The 16,261-nt window shown below is 48.5% G+C and overlaps 1 protein-coding gene across 4 annotated transcripts; it reads right to left on the bottom strand.

Moving 5' to 3' along the window:
* Positions 1-1,875: 1,875 nt before the first annotated feature.
* Positions 1,876-16,163, bottom strand: LOC117059399 (galanin peptides-like). Of its 4 annotated transcripts, XM_033171117.1 has the most exons (7): positions 16,043-16,156; positions 15,266-15,293; positions 9,222-9,305; positions 7,360-7,414; positions 4,080-4,205; positions 2,133-2,207; positions 1,876-1,948 (listed from the first exon to the last, which is right to left on the bottom strand). In XM_033171117.1, exons 1-7 carry the CDS (start codon positions 16,090-16,092, stop codon positions 1,887-1,889), a joined length of 480 nt encoding a protein of 159 aa, XP_033027008.1. In that variant the 5' UTR covers positions 16,093-16,156; the 3' UTR covers positions 1,876-1,886. The 4 variants fall into 4 exon arrangements, 3 of the variants coding, with proteins under 3 accessions (XP_033027008.1, XP_033027007.1, XP_033027006.1); XR_004427906.1 differs by lacking the exons at positions 1,876-1,948; positions 2,133-2,207; positions 16,043-16,156 and adding exons at positions 10,994-11,162; positions 15,685-15,939 and having other exon boundaries at positions 4,079-4,169; XM_033171116.1 differs by lacking the exons at positions 1,876-1,948; positions 2,133-2,207 and adding an exon at positions 10,994-11,162 and having other exon boundaries at positions 4,079-4,169; positions 16,043-16,145.
* Between the last annotated feature and the right edge of the window lie 98 nt (positions 16,164-16,261).

Raw genomic sequence — 16,261 nt, forward strand, 5'->3', positions numbered from 1 at the left:
CAGAGCTCATCCCCTTCCCTCTAGTTTAGCATGTCAGGCTGCTGTTTAAAGGCCCAGTAACGAAAATCCTGTTCTGGCAGGAGCGAGCCAGCAGTCTCAGCGTCTGCTTCATGGGAGCAAGACCTGCTGGAGATCATTAGGTCCGACACTCCTGTGCAGATCCTGTTTTTGTTAATAGCTCCTATTTTCCCCAAATTGACTTAAGTTGTGACTGGGCTGTGATTGAATCCCACCCCCAAGATGGAGACAGCCTGGTAGCACCTCCCTCTGTAGATTCTGAGCCCCGTCTCCCCTGGACCTGTGCTGATCAAAGACATCAACGCTAGAGAGACGAGCAAATTCAGAAGAGAAATGTTTATTCAATCAGTTCATTTATAGGGCCTCTTCTCCCCTGTTCCCAGGTCTCCTGTCCGTAACCTCAGCCCCTCATTCTGATCTCTCCATTCTCAAAGCAGGATGAATACATTTGTTCAGAGTGAAAATGTAGCAGCAGGGCTGAGGGGGCAGCTAGGGGTAGACAGTAGGTGTGCACAGTTGTTTCATCTACTGCAGGGCTGGGGGGGTGTCTATTAAAAAAAAATTGAAGGCCTAAAAATTCTCAGGGGCTCCATTCCAGGGATAGGGAAGTTGGTTGGGGTGAAAGATAGCAGTACGGTGCTGATGTGAAAAAGAGGACAGGGCTCCTGCCCCTTTAATAGTTAAGTGTAGCAGAGGGGATTTCAGAAGAGGGAGCTTCTACACAAAGGTGCAGGAGCCCCCCATAGATAGATAGATAGATAGATAGATAGATAGATAGATAGATAGATAGATATAATTCAACTAACCACGACAGCTAGCAGAGCTCTCTCTTTCTCCCCATCTCTAGTTTTCTCGTCCACTGTATGCGACCCAACAACAATTAGGCATAGAAAAGAAGGTTAAATTTGTGGCATGTCTTCTGCCACTGAGCTATGGCTATTCCTACTAAGGTTCACGAGCATGGCAAGGGTGCGACACTGGGCCGGTGCCAAAGGAGTGCTCCTTGCACATGTGGACATGTGTTCATCTACACTCCAATGTTTCTTCCTATACAAACTCACACATTCCAAATGATGCGTACAGGATTGTGTGTGTGTGTCTCTAGAAAGGAGCGTGTAAAGGTGTAATGGTGGTGGGGGAGGCTGAGCTAATTTGAGTGTATAGCTCTGCACACACCATATATTTAAAGCACATTGGAAGCATGTGACTTCCCCCACCCAAAGAATCCTGGGAACTGTAGTTTGTTGAAGATAATAATAATAATAATAATAATAATAATAATAATAATAATAATAATAATAGTTGATGTTGTTGTAATTGTTATTGCTGTTGCTGTTGTTATTATTCCCCACCCATCCGGGCAGCTTCCAGCAAAATATAAAAAATAATAAAACGTCAAACATTAAAATCTTCCTGATACAGGGCTGCCTTCAGATGTCTTCTAAAAGTTGTGTAGTTCTTTATCTCCTTTACATCTGATGGGAGGGCGTTCCACAGGGAGGGCGCCACTGCCAAGAAGCAGATGCTGAGAATGGTGACTGTGTGGTGAGTAAAACTACAATTCCCAGAATTCTTTTGGAGAAGTCATGCGCTTTAACTGTATGGCGTGTTTGTAGCCTATATCTCTGGGGCGGCTTAGTCAAGGGGAGGGGGATTCTCTCAAAAGGTGGGGTGAGCTCTCAAACGGCTGTGCAAAGGGCACAGCTGTTTGGGGGCACCAGAATGGATTAAGGTGGCTTTGTGTCAGGAATAAAGCAGAATCCTGTATGTGGGGGGGTGGGGGTGGGGAGGGGTCTGCGGTCTAGTGGCAGCAGCAAGCAACTCCGAAAGGGCGCGCAGGCTGGAGGCCAGGTTGCTAGGCCAGGTTGCTACTGCCGCAAGGACTCTTCCTCTGACAGCAAGAAGGGCAGGCGTGAAACAGCTCTTTGATCTGTAAAAGACAACGGAGAAGAGATTTGATTTTCCAGGTTCCCAGCCCTACCCTGCCCTGCTCCACACAGAGCTCCCAGCATTCCTTGTTCCAAAGCAGAGAAGTTTCAGGACCAGGTTTCCCAACTCCCCATCCCTTTAAAAAATGCCCCTCTCCTCCCAGAGAACCCAGCATCTGTCCATACCTTGGGGGTTCAGGTAGGTTAGAAAATCCATCAGGGTTTGGAAGGTGCCGTCATCTAAGGAGCGCACAGCATGTGCTGAAAGACAGATGAAATGGAGTTGATGGGGACAGGCAAGTGTTATAGGAATTCTAAGGTCTTATATATAAAAAATTACAAGGCAAACGTAAGTATATAAACCACGTGTCTGAAACAGTACAGGAGAACAATCCTGAAGCCATTTTGACTCTTCCAGTAACCTCTAATATTCTCCCCATTGTGGCGCTGTGGTCTATACCACAGAGCCTAGGGCTTGCCGATCAGAAGGTCGGCAGTTCGAATCCCCGCAACAGAGTGAGCTCATAGCTGTCAACCTTTCCCCTTTTTTTGCAGGAAATTCCCTTATTATAGCACTGGGAAACAGCAGGGAGGGTTGACAGCTATGGGTGAGCTCCCATTGTTCGGTCCCAGCTCCTACCAACCTAGCAGTTTGAAAGCACGTCAAAGTGCAAGTAGATAAATAGGGACCGCTCCGGAGGGAAGGTAAACGGCGTTTCCGTGCACTGCCTCTGGTTCGCCAGAAGCGGCTTAGTCATGCTGGCCACATGACCCGGAAGCTGTACGCCGGCTCCCTCGGCCAGTAAAGCGAGATGAGCTCCGCAACCCCAGAGTCGTCCGCGACTGGACCTAACAGTCAGGGGTTCCTTTACCTTTAGGGTGAGCCTGTGACCTGAATTCAGGAACTACTGTAAGTATTTAGCATCTCAAAAGGAATGCCCAGGCTGCCCAGGTAAAACAATCAAAGACCATTATCAGCATCCTGCCAGACAGGATTTCTGCTGGTGTCCGCCCCCCTTCAGTGATGTATGTATGAAGTTGGGGGGGGGGGTCTCGAACTACAGGGTGGGCAATTTCAAAAGTCTATACAAGAGCTTGCACACCATTGTTCAAGGTTCCCCTCCTCCCTCCCTGCGTGGGGTGAGCGGGGGACCCTGTTGCAACAGTTTAATAAAGATCATGCTTACTACCCTGTTTCTCATAAAATAAGACGTGCCTATAAAATAAGCCATGGCAGGATTTTCAAGCATTCACAAAATATAAGACATACCCCCAAAATAAGCCGTAGTGCTGGGCGCAGTTCTAGAGGGCGCCAAAGAAGAGGAAGAGGCCTGTCGGGTTGGCACCCAGACCCGGATGTTGCTGCTGGTGCAGCCCCGTCAAAACGCCCAGTAACCCAGCAAGAGCCGCAGTGCGCGCCGCCTGGAGCCACGAGCCAGCAGGACCCAGCAAGAGCCGCCTCCTCCTCCTGTTGGCTTCTGGAGGCCCGGGGCGCTCAGCGCAGCGCTGCTGGAAGCCAACCTGGCAAGCCTCCTCCTCCTGCTGCTGCGACTCAGGGCGCTGACCCGGCAAGCCGTGCGGCGCTGCTGGGCACTTTGTCAGTACTTCAGCAGCAGCAGCAACAGCCAGTTCCAGGCGCCAAGCCGCACCAGGAAGAGGAGGAGGCTTGCCAGGTCGGCGCCCACCGCCCCGAGCCTCCGGGAGCCAGCAGGAAGAGGAGGTGGCCTGCCGGGTCGGCGCCAAGCAGGGCCGCGTGCCCCGAGACAGCTGGACCAAGCAGCAGCAACGCCGGCCACGGCAGGAGGAGGCAGGTGCCCAGAACTATACGGTACTTAATAAAAAAAATAAGACACCCCCGAAAACAAGCCATAGGCTTATTTTCTTAAGTAAAATAAATATAAGACGGTATCTTATTTTCGGAGAAACACGGTAGCTGCTTTGCTTCTCAATATTCTCTGGTTGGCATCTGTTATTTTCTCCTACTGAGAGGGAACCCACCTAAGGACTCTATACGGGCTCTTGGATATCCCATAAGGGAAAAGGAGCAGGGTTTTTTTTCTTATAACACAAGCATAATGGAGCATGCAGGGAGCATAATGGAGAGGGCAGAGAAGTCAGTGAAAGGGTGCTCACCCAAGGAATCCTGCCCTATGGAATACAAGTCCTCTGTAGCATCTCGCTTATGCGCCAGGCTCCCTTTGTTGGACAGTGTCTGGTGAGCATCTGCTTTGGGGAGAGGAGAGTGCAAGGGGAGAAGTGCTGCAGGTTACATAGGGGGAAAAATACAGATTACATCAGGTTTGTGAACAGCCTTTTGGCTAGTGGCACATAAGAATCACCCCTTAGCTACCAGGCAGGACGTCTTCATACATTGGAATATAACTTGTTCTTTCCTCTTACGCCATCAATGGGCTACAAACGAACTAACATGGATCCGGGAGGTTACGCGGACCAGTAGCAATGTCTGAGGACTAGCAACTTGTGCAGACTTAACTTGCACGCCTGTCTGTCTGGATTACACTACAGAAAACTAATTTAAAGAGCAGGGAGATCGAATTTATGATGATAAGGATGACGGGTAGGGAGTATTTTCCCTCCCTCTTTCTTGTTTTCCTCCAAAGACATATTGCAAGCTCCTTGGGGCAGAGACCTGTCCAGTTTTATTCTTTGACTCTGTAAAGGGCCTTGTACATCAATAGCACTGAGTTACTCTTAGCATGCAGTCACTTGACACTCTGCCTGTTTTACCCCAACAAGAAGATGGCCGGTCCAGTTCCAGGTGTGAGGAGGCCTTCAGGTGTACCGGTACATCTTCTGGTGGACCCACTACCGGTGGCAGTGGCAGATGGCAGCAGTGTTGCAAACAACCAGCATTGGGGTCATTCCACGTCAGTTCAATGCAGTCATGTCACCCACTGTCTCGGATTTTGATGAAACTTGGTGTACACCCTTCCCTTATGGTTGAAAGAAACTCCCTTAATTTTTTTCCATCTATCTCAAATGGTTTTAATTTTATAGCACTTCAAAGTTTCGTGAAATCTGCGTTTCTGTCCCTCTTGAGATCCTCGGCCTTGTGTACATAAGACCCATAAATTTTATTCTTCGTTGAGAAAGAGCATGTCTTTGAAATAATTTTCACCATCAAAAACTTTTGATTCCATCATGCCCACACGCTGAAAATTTAGGTTTTCTAAACCTAGTTTTTCCACCAAAAAAACTACATTTATACATTTTTTAAAGGCATTTATAAAATCTTTTGAGTGCTGGTGTATTTTTTCCTCAAATCCTCATCATGTTATTGAGCTCTGTGTAAAATTTCAAAGAGATCTGATCATTGGTTATGGAGGAAAAGAATAAAATGTACACAAGGCCGAGGATCTCAAGAGGGACAGAAACGCAGATTTCAAGAAACTTTGAAGTGCTATAAAATTTAAACCATTTGAGATAATTTAAGGGGGTTCAACCATAAGGGAAGGGTGTACACTCAGTTTCATCAAAATCCGAAACGGTGGGTAACGAAACCCTTGTTTTTTGCATTGATTTGATGTGGAATGACCCATTGGGCAGCTGTCTAAGAAGAGGCCTGGCTGGATCAGACCAAGGGCCTTTCTAGTCCAGCATCCTGTTCTCACAGCGGCCAGCCAGATGCTGCAGGGCAGGAGATGGCTGCAGCAGCACTCCTTCCCCTAAGGAAGTTGACTTAGAGCTAGTCAATTTGAATGGACAAAGCTATCCATGCTTTTGACTTCTCTCTGTTTCTCATTTTTCTCAGTTCTACACATTTATTTATTTAGCCCATTCTCAATTTCTTTTGAGCCCCATGGAAAGTTGCCAGCATATCAGTGGACGTATCGCCTCAAATGCACATTTTTTAATATGCAAATTTGCCCAATACACACATTTCTGCAAGACATACATAATGCCTTTTACACATTCGTTTTTACCGACACATGCATTTTTAGGCACACTTTCCCATCCCATAATAACAGCACACGTATGCTTGGGTTGGAGAGAAGCACCCTGCAATTTGGAGAAGGGCGTATTTCGAGAAATAGCTGTGTTTCGGTTCAAAGATTATTTCAGAAAGTGCAAAATAAGCAGCTTTGCATTAAAAAACCCAACTTATTCCTCCCACCCCCTACAAAATCAGACCATTGGCCCATCTGCCTCAGTGTTGCCTGAAGCGGCTGACGGGAGCTCTCCAGAGTTTCAAGTCTCTCCCTGCCTTACTTGGAGATGCTGGGGATCGAACCCGGGACGTTCTGCATCCCAAGCAGATGCTCTACCTCTGAGCTATAAGCCCTTCCCAGGAGAGGCACCTGCGCTAGCATTCCAGCAACTGCCCGTGGGTGCTGCACGCTCGTGCCAAGCCTGGAAGGTGGCATCCCCAACAACAGATGAGCTGAAGTGGTTGTGCTAAAGGCATCGTTATGTCATCTCTAGTCCAACAGGATTTGCAGGTTTTCTGAAGTGCCGGGGAAATAAACCAGCAAAGGTTTATTTGAGCAGAGAGGACAGAGGCATAGACGAAACGGGTGGGTATTCTGCAAGCAATGGTGGCTATCGCAGGCCTTGGCTTCCACAGTCAGAGGCGGCATGCATCCTCTGAGTGTCAGCTGCTGGGAATCGTAAGTGGGGGGAGCTGTTCTCGCACTCGGGTCCTGCTTACGGGCTTCCCTGGTTGGCCACTGTGAGAACAGGATGCTGGACTAGATGGGCCATTGGCCTGATCCAGCAGGCCTCTTGTTGTATTCTTCACTATTATTAACTATTTATTTATTAAATTTGTATGCTGCCCTATACCAGAGGATCGCAGGGCAGTTCACAACATAAAATTACTACACACACACACACACAAACACACGGCAACCCCTGGACCTGCTTCCGCACACGGTGGCAGATACCTTATAGTGCAATCTTAGGCACTTCTACTCAGAAGTAGGTACCATGGAGTTCAATGGGATTTAACCCCCAGGGAAAGGTTAACTTCAGATTCCAATATCATTTCATTCTCCTCCTTGCCCTTTGGCCACATACCCTCCAACATTTCTCCAGTGAAAATAGGGACGTCCCATTCCATAATGATAATTTCATACCCCACACATCTTACTGGGTGTGCCCAGCCACTCTGGACAGCTTCCGACTTATATAAAAACATCATTAAACATTAAACATTTTAAAAACTTCCCTATACAGGATTGCCTTCAGGCGGCTCGGTGGGTCGGATAACTCCAGACCCTCCAACATTTCTCCAATGAAAATAGGGACATCCTAAGGAAAAGCAGGACATTCCAGGATCAAATCAGAAACCGGGACAGCTTCTCTAAATCAGGGACGTCCCGGGAAGATAGGGACACTTGGAGGGTCTGTGGCCGTATCTTTCTCATGCCAAGCAAATCCTGACTTGACTTACGATGTCCCAAGAGGTATCCAGCGCTGTTCAGGGTCCAGCCACGTTTGTCCTTGGGCTGCACATGCAACAAGAGGAAAAGTCCCCTGAAACTAAGCCTGCCAACAGTGAGTCAGAGGGTGACATTTTCTATGGGGAAATCTTCTGTGGGTGGAGGGATACATGCCAGTGCAGTGGTACCTCGGTTTAAGAACAGCCCTGTTTATGAACTATTCTGTTTACGAACTCCGCAAAACCGGAAGTAGCGTCCCGGTTTGCGAACTCTACCTTGGTCTAAGAATGGAAGCCGAACGGTGGAAGGCCTCATTAGGGAAAGCATGCCCCGGTTTAAGAATGGTTGCAGTTTAAGAACGGACTTCCAGAACGGATTAAGTTCGTAAACTGAGGTACCAACTGTAGTGGCTTAGACCAGTGTTTTTCAACCTTTTTTGGGCAAAGGCACACTTGTTTCATGAAAAAAATCACGAGGCACACCACCATTAGAAAATGTTAAAAAATTTAACTCTGTGCCTATATTGACTATATATAAAGTAATTTTTCAATTTTTCCCGCGGCACACCAGGCAACATCTCGCGGCACACTAGTGTGCCCCGGAACAGTGGTTGAAAAACACTGGCTTAGACCACAGACAAAAGTGGGTGGGGCTAGAGGTGGGCAGGGCCAGAGAGAACAGTGGGTGGGGCCAGAGACAAAGGTGGGAGGGGTTAGATGTGGGCAGGGCCAGAGACAAAGGTGGGTGGGGTTAGAGGCCAAACTGGGCGGAGCAAAGGATGTAACTGTCACCCTTGCACAATAGGGCCTCATTTGCACCTTACTTTTAAAGCACGATTATGCCATTTTAATGAGCCATGGCCTCCGCTAAAGAATCTTCAGAATGGCCATTTATTCAGGCTGCTGAAAGTGTAAGGAGATCCCTCTTCCCCTCACAGAACTGCAGTTGCCAGAGTGGTTTAACAGTTAATCCCTCTTCCTGAAGAACTCTGGGAACTGTAGCTCTGTGAGGGGGGGGAGGGTCTCCTAACAATTCTCAGCACTACAGCTCCCAAGATTTTTTTAGGGGAAGCCAAGACTGTTTACATAATTTAATAGTGCTTTAAATGTATGGTGCAGATGCATGGGCATAGCCAGGAGTTTTGTTGGTGGCAGGGGCAGAACCTCAGTTTGCTATGTATTTTTATTGATTTTTATTGATTCATGGGGGCAGCTGCCCGTCCCGGCCCTCCCCCTTGGCTGTGCCCATGTGCAGATGTGACCTAAACTTCAGCCACAGAAAAGTCAGAGGTTTCTTCTCTCTCTCTCTCTCTCTCTTTCTCTCTCTCTCTCTCTCTCTCTCACACACACACACAGAGAGAGAATAGCTGGGGAATAGTTGGGGTAGAATATCCCTGAGGTATTTGCTTTCTATCTGCAAGGATTTTTCGTTTGTTTGTTTTTAAAGTGTTGGAGTAATCAAAACTGGGGTTTTATAGAGACTATACATTTTCCTCCCACCCCACCAAGAATCCCGGGAACTGTGGTTTACCCCTTGCAACATTACAGTTCACAACACAATTCACAAACTACAGTTCCCAAGCTTTTTTTGGGGGGTGCTTTAAATGCATGATATGTATGCAGAACCTGCTTAGTAAGCTGCTTAGAAACCTATTTTGAAATTAAGCCTATATACTGTACATTAAAAACAAACAAACTGCGCCACCTGCAACAGTCTGAACAGATGCAGTTCCATCCTGCCACTTCATTTCTGCTGCGTGTGAGGACCTGCCCAGCCCATGCAGGCGATCAGGAGGGACGGAGGGAGGCCAGTGACAGCTCTCTATCAAGTAGGGTTGATGGGGTGTGTTAGGGGGGGCCCCGGTGTAACTCACCACCAGAACGGTTCCACAGCATTCCCCGAGTAGCCCACAGAGGAGCAAAGAAGCACAGAGCACGGATTGAGACCTCCACATCATCTGTGGGAGAAGAAAGAAATCAAGGAAGCATTCTGGTTTCCAGCCTGACTCTGTTTCCCCCACGAAATTGCATTCCCAATTTCAGAATGAGTAAAGCAAAAAGTAAAGGACCCCTGGACGGTTAAGTCCAGTCAAAGGTGACTATGGGGTTGTGGTGCTCATCTCGCTTTCAGGCCGAGGGAGCCGGCGTTTGTCCACAGACAGCTTTCCGGGTCATGTGGCCAACATGACTAAACCGCTTTTGGCGCAACGGGACACCGTGACAGAAACCAAAGTGCACGGAAATGCCGTTTACCTTCCTGCTGCAGCAGTACCTATTTATCTACTTGCACTGGGGTGCTTTCAAACTGCTAGGTTGGCAGGAGCTGGGACAGAGCGACAGGAGCTCACCCTGTCACGGGGATTCAAACCAACAGCCTTCTGATCGGCAAGCCCAAGAGGTTCAGTGGTTTAGACCACAGAGCCAGCCAGAATACCAGGATTATGATAGACATTATTTCTTGAGAGGTCCCCAAGAGGCACAATAAATATATAACATTGGTTCCCTTGGTGGTATGTATACAATTTTTGTCTGCCTGTTGCCAGTTTTTTTTTTGGGGGGGGGGCGGTTTAAGCACTAAGAATTCTTCAAAACCTGTTTGGCCACAGACCATAATCACTAGTCACATAGCGGCTATGGTCTGTGGCGGGATACAAGTGCGCACCAAGGGCACCGTGAATGTAATTTCAAGCCTTTTAAAAAGAGCACAAACACACACACACACTCCTCATCTTCTTTCCAACTCCACCCACTGGATGATGCTCTCAGCAAATCCACATAGCAAGACTGCCAATAGCCATTGCCAGAGGGGATGCTTTGTATGCAATGTTCCCAGATTCAACCCCTCCACAAGCATGGCTACTTGAAGGGTCAGGTGCAAGTCAGAGTAGTTGCACTAAGCTAGAGGGCCAAAGAGCCTGGTCTCAGAATAAGGCAGCGCCCATGGTCTGCATGCGCTCTGGCACTGCGCTGGATTGTACCTGCCCAAAAGATAACTGAGCTGCAGGCCTCTTCTCTCCAGCACAAATCCCAGCCGCATTGTGACCTCTAGCCCCTAATAACCTGCAACCCTCTCAAACAGCAACGGCTTCACGGTGCTTTTAAGATGCAGGCGCATGAAACGTGGTACATGCATCCCTGACAGGTCTCCTATTCCTCTTGGCACCTGCACAACAGCCATACATTCAACAGGTGGAGACATTTCTTGTCACTGCTTTAGGCCACAAAAAACCAAACCTGTTGAATTTCTGCCTACCCCGTTGGGGCAAAAAAAAAGTGACACCCCTGCTGTGCCCCATTTCATGGAACTGGAGAGTTGGGTCACCTAGTCCTGCAATGCAGGAATCTCAACTGAAACATCCCTGACAGATGGCCATCCAACCTCTGCTTAAAAACCTCCAAGGAAGGAGAGTCCACCACCTTCTGAGACTATCCCACTGTCGAAACGCACTTGCTGTCAGGAAGGTTCAGTCGGAATCTCCTTTCTTGTAATCGAATCCATCTGAGTCCCACCCTCTTGAAGCAGCAGGAAAAAAGCTTGCTCCGTTTAAACTCTCCTAACAGTCTGTCAGCTTGTGTCCTACCCCACACCCGCAAACCAACACCCTTAAATCCCAAACCTCCATCATAGATTTTAAGGAATTCATACCTTGAAACCTGTCAGGAGCCGCTGGATGTCTGATTCCCCACAAAGTAGGGGACCCAGGATTTATAGAGGGGGAAGGCACAGGTTGGGTTGCGTCATTACTCCATAGACAAAAGACACAGGGCGGCGGGAACATATGTGTAATTGACCGTAATGGCCCCCAGAAACCCAGCTGAATGGGGAACAGAGAGAGAGAGATGTACTAATCTCTTTTAATGCGCAATTTATTCACATCCTTTGTCAGAAAATTGGTGGAACATTGGGGTGGGGGGTAATTAGAGCTAATTGACTCCTCAAAGTGAATTGGAGGAGGGTGGTCAACCATACAAGAAGTAGACACCTGCCAAGAGGCCTTCCTGTTTTTGAGGCCAGAGAACTCTGTGCCCTGCTGCCTCTTCTCTAATCTCGCTGCCCTCCCAGAGAACTCACAGATCTTACAGCCACGTCACCTGTCTACACTATTCCCCCTGCAGTGCTTTTCCAAACAATCCCATCCCTGAGAGAAATTTGGAGATCTAGCTCCCAGGAGGCCCACCCTGGAGGGTTGGTGTGTGTTCATTATTACTGGATTTTATTTAAAACATGTTCATTCCCCCCCCACACCTTGTGCTGAAAGGTCGGCTTCCAAAACGAGGCATTAAAATCAGTTGCTATAAAATATCACAATTAAAACAGAGATCGCTGGGCGAGCATCAGTCAATCTAACATTAAATCCAGGGGTGGAGGGAAGCAAAGTTTGGAGCTGAGGCCCAAATGTTATTAGCATTGGCACACGGAAATGCCCATAAACTTTGTGGGCCTCAAATATTTTATTGTGGGGGCTGAAGCCCCCCACGGCCCCTAGGAGTTGGCTCCTATGACAGAAAATATTAGACAGGCACTGTCAGGGCCCATCCACACTGCCGCTTGCCATGGGCTTTCTAGGCACAAGTCTGAGAGGTTCTTTGTTTGCCTTGCCCCATTCCCAGGGGAAACCCGCAGTTTACCACAGAATCTGAACAAAGTCAGGTTTTTTGTGGACTGGCATTTGTTTCAATTCAGCAGTTCACAACGGGGTCTCTGGGAGAAAGCAGTGGGACAAATGAAAAGCCTCTCAGAACCGTGTCTAGAACAAGTGGAAGAAAACACCAGAGGACAAGCCCAAGTGTGGACAAGCCCTGAGAGGCAGTGTGACCCTGAATACCACTCCTGCTTGCAGGCGTCCCACAGACACCTTTTTGGCTACTGTGAGAACAGGACGCTGAACTAGATGGGTCATTGGCATGTCCCAGCAGGCTCTGCTTATGTTCTTAAAAGATCCCGAACTGTCCCTTGTCACCTCCACCCATCTCACTTCTGAATAATGGGCTCAGGCAGGCTCATATGGGAACAGTCCCTTCAAGACAGATTCTACTGCACCAGACCCAAACTCTCCAGCTCTCCTGGCCAAATTTCACTCCCCAGCCCCTAAAGAAATCAGCAGCTGGAACTCCCAGCGAGGGTGTCCAACTTCTTCTCCCCCAATAGGCCTAGCCACCCTGCCTTCTGCAGCAGTCGGACACATACAAATAAAGTTTTGATTCTCCACTACATTAGCTTCATGCTGGGGGAGAGGGTGGACTGATCTTTGAACTTCTACATTCAGACTGCTTTTAAAGGCCTGGAACACAGCCTATTATAAAAATGGGCAACCCTGCTCCCAAATGAGCCTTGCTCCATCTCCAGGGACCTCAGGGATCCTGCTCCTAGCCAGTATTTGTTATAATACTGTAAAGTAGCCTTCCCTGACCAGGCGGTGCCCTCTGTATGGTTGGGTTTGATGGGATTTGTAGTCTAAAGCCTTTGGAGGATACCGGCATGTTGGGGAAGCCTGCTTGAAGCATCGTATATGCGAGTATTATAAGGTTATGATATTTTATTAATCAAATTACACATGGAACTGAGAGCCAGTGTGGTGTAGTGGTTAAGAGAGGTAGACTTGTAATCTGGTGAACCGGGTTGGCGTCTCCGCTCCTCCACATGCAGCTGCTGGGTGACCTTGGGCTAGTCACACTTCTTTGAAGTCTCTCAGCCCCACTCACCTCACAGAGTGTTTGTTGTGGGGGAGGAAGGGAAAGGATAATGTTAGCCGCTTTGAGACTCCTTCAGGTAGTGATAAAGCGGGATATCAAATCCAAACTCTTCTTCTTCTTCTTCTTCTTCTTAACAACAACAACAACAACAACAACAACAACTGTGTCATCAGCATATGCGATGCTTCAAGCTGGCTTCCCCAAGCTGCCAGTGTCCTCCAGACTACAAATCCCATCAGCTCCAAGCCATACAGAGGGAACCACCTGGCTGGGGATTGGGAAGGCTGCTTTACAGATTATTTGAACAAAAAGAAGCACTCCTGTGTCCTGTTGCAGTTTCCTATCTAAAAACTGATGCAGGGGAATATGGGAGGCAAATGCCACCCCAGCTACTTAAGATTTCTTTCCAGCACAATTTAATGCATTAAATGCCACTCCTGCCCAAGTCCTCTTTTTCACAGCATCCTGTAATTTTCCCTCCACAGTTCGCCCACTGAATCTAATTGGTACCCTGTTGGGCTTTAGGACAAGGACTTTCATCTGCATCTGGCCTGCTTTAAGTGCACATGGGGGCCCTTCAGCCTAATGGCCCCATTAGAGACCTTGAAGACCTTTCGGGAAAGAAGAGGCATCTGCAACACGTCAGGATTCCAGGCTGCTCTGGGAGGGGAGTGGTACCCAATATAGAACTGATTTGTCGGAAGCTAATAGGTCATCAAAAGATGCAAAGAGGCACTTGAGGCCTCTTGTAACATGCAAAAAGCGTATTTGCGTACATCCATTTTTCACTGCTTGTTTGTAATGGCTGGTGGTTTGAAAGGAGCACTGAAGTAGATTTTCAAGATTCTCAGGGTGGCATCCAGGACCCTTGGGTTCGCAGGGACATATGTTCATTGCCAACCATGTTTCAGGAAGGAGCTTAGAAATGAGTTTCCTGGCACCCATCCAGAATGTTACCTTTGTGGCCTAACAGAACTGAAAAATGCAAAGCTGGCGGGAAAGATTCAGCCAAGCTGTTCTTGCTGTTAATGCGCACTATCAAAGTGCATCAATGTGCACTAAGGCATCACCATTGCATAGCCAGGATTTTTGTTAGGGGGGCAGGCCTTTGTGAGGGGCAGAACTTCAGTTAGCTATGTATTTTATTGATTTTTATTGATTGGGGGCAGCTGCCCCTCTTTGCCTACACCCATGGACATCACACTGGTGTGTGTGCGTGTGTGTGTAGGGGCTTTGTGCACGCAAACTGTGAAAGCAAACACATTGTGTCACCCTGCTCTTAGTAAGATCACTGTGCTCTTAATAACTGGATCACAATGTTGTTCTCCCAGCTGCCATGCAGCTAGGATAAGCCACGTAGCCCAAAGCCCTGGCCTCCCCCACTACTGCATGGCTTCATGTATCTCCAAGGCCAGTGCTGGCTCCAGGATTTCAGTTTGGCCCCCTGTAACCTGGAAGAGGTGGGACATGCAAACTGGGAGTTCTCTTAGAGCACTTCAGAACTGTTGATATTTGCAGGGTGGGGTTCCATCCTACAGTGACCAATTCAGGTTGTCCAATCGAAGTGGATTTGGAGGTCTTGAACAACAAACCCGCTTCCCCCAAAAGAGCAGACTTTTGTGAAAAATGAAGAGGAAATTCATGGGAAGGTATGGGAGAACAATTGTCTGACACGTCGCATAACCTCCTCACATACAGATCAGAATCGATGCTCAATTAACAGCCAATGTCACCTAGCCTCCCCATAAACTCTGCAAACAAATCAGGATGAACGCTCAGTAAATAGGTCATCTGGATGCAACTGCAGGCTACATCTAATCGTCTTAGATACTTTGTGCCAAGGCAAAATGATAGCACTCTTAGGGCAACAACGGTCCCTCTGCTGGTTTGGGGGGGCCCTGGCTGCCCTCTAGCCCTGGCAGGGCAAGAGGCAGGGATGAGGAGAAGGTAGGTCAAGGTTTACTGGCAGATCTCAGGATGATCAAAAGGCATTTCTGACTCCCAAGAGTTTAATGACAGCAGCAGCAAAATGTCTCCTCCCATCCCTTCTCTGAAATAAATAGCTGAAATGAAGAAAACTTGGGGATGGGGAACCAGGAACTATTTGCATTTGAAAGGACTGTGTGATCCAGTTCTGGGTCAGAAAACAAATTCCAGGACTGAAATGTGCCCAGGGGCACCCTGGCACTTGGTTCAAAGTGTGCATAAGTCCTCTATGCCTCACCTTGTTCTGGCTGGTGGATCCTGATGTTCTAGTTCAAAACAAAACAAAACATAGTTATGCCGAGTCTGCAGCCTGCCTGCTCCTGGTCTAAGGCAATACATCTTTATTTGTGGACTCAGAGTCACTTCCATCATCAGATGCATAAAGTACAATCCTTTGTTGCAGGGATACAGACACGTAGTTTTTAGGGTGGGCATGTTAAGCCGCGGGCTCAAGGGGAAATGAAATGCAAGAGAAGGGACAACAATTCAGTTGGAGCTGGAGTGTCATGGAAATAAGCGAAGCGCCACTTTTGCAGCAGCCCTGAACAGTGGTGGGATAAATAACAAGGGTGTTTTAATGAGGATCCGCAGCAGGAAAGCAACCCACGGTCTCTATTGAAGCCCAAATAAGCAGAGGTAAGCTCTCCAAAGTCTAACCTGCTTCCCTTTGGATAACTCAGTCATTAGAGCATGAGACTCTTAATCGCAGGGCCGTGGTTTCGAGCCCCACGCTGGGCAAAAGATTCCTGCATTGCAGGGGGTTGGAATAGATGACCCTCGGGATCCCTTCCGACGCTACAGTTCTGATTCTGCACATGCCCACCGCCCAGCTATCCCGACACAGCGCCGCCTCTGTTAAATCCATGGGGCTACTCCTAGTCAACCTGCAGCGCCAGCCGTCAAATTTGCCTGAATCCACAGAGCCTCCCAGGGGAGGGAGGAAAAAAAAGAGAGGGGGAGCGCTGGCCCTTTAAATCTCACCCGCCCCGCCTCCTGCAAGCCCGTCCATGCCAACCTCCGGCGGACGCTCTTCCCTCCCGTCGCCGCCCTAGTCCTCCAGCCCATCCGGCAGCTTCTCTAGCCGCACCCATTCCCCTCGACTCTATGGCGCCACCCGACTCCGATTGGCCAATCCGGGGCGGCGGCGCGCTCTTATTGGCCGGGCGGCTCAGCCCGGCGGGGCGCGGAGGGGAGCTGTCAGGCTGCGGAGGGAGGGGTTTTCCGCTGCTGGCCC

The sequence above is a fragment of the Lacerta agilis genome, chromosome 14, assembly GCF_009819535.1.
Source record: "Lacerta agilis isolate rLacAgi1 chromosome 14, rLacAgi1.pri, whole genome shotgun sequence".
In the NCBI taxonomy this organism is placed as follows: Eukaryota; Metazoa; Chordata; class Lepidosauria; order Squamata; family Lacertidae; genus Lacerta; species Lacerta agilis.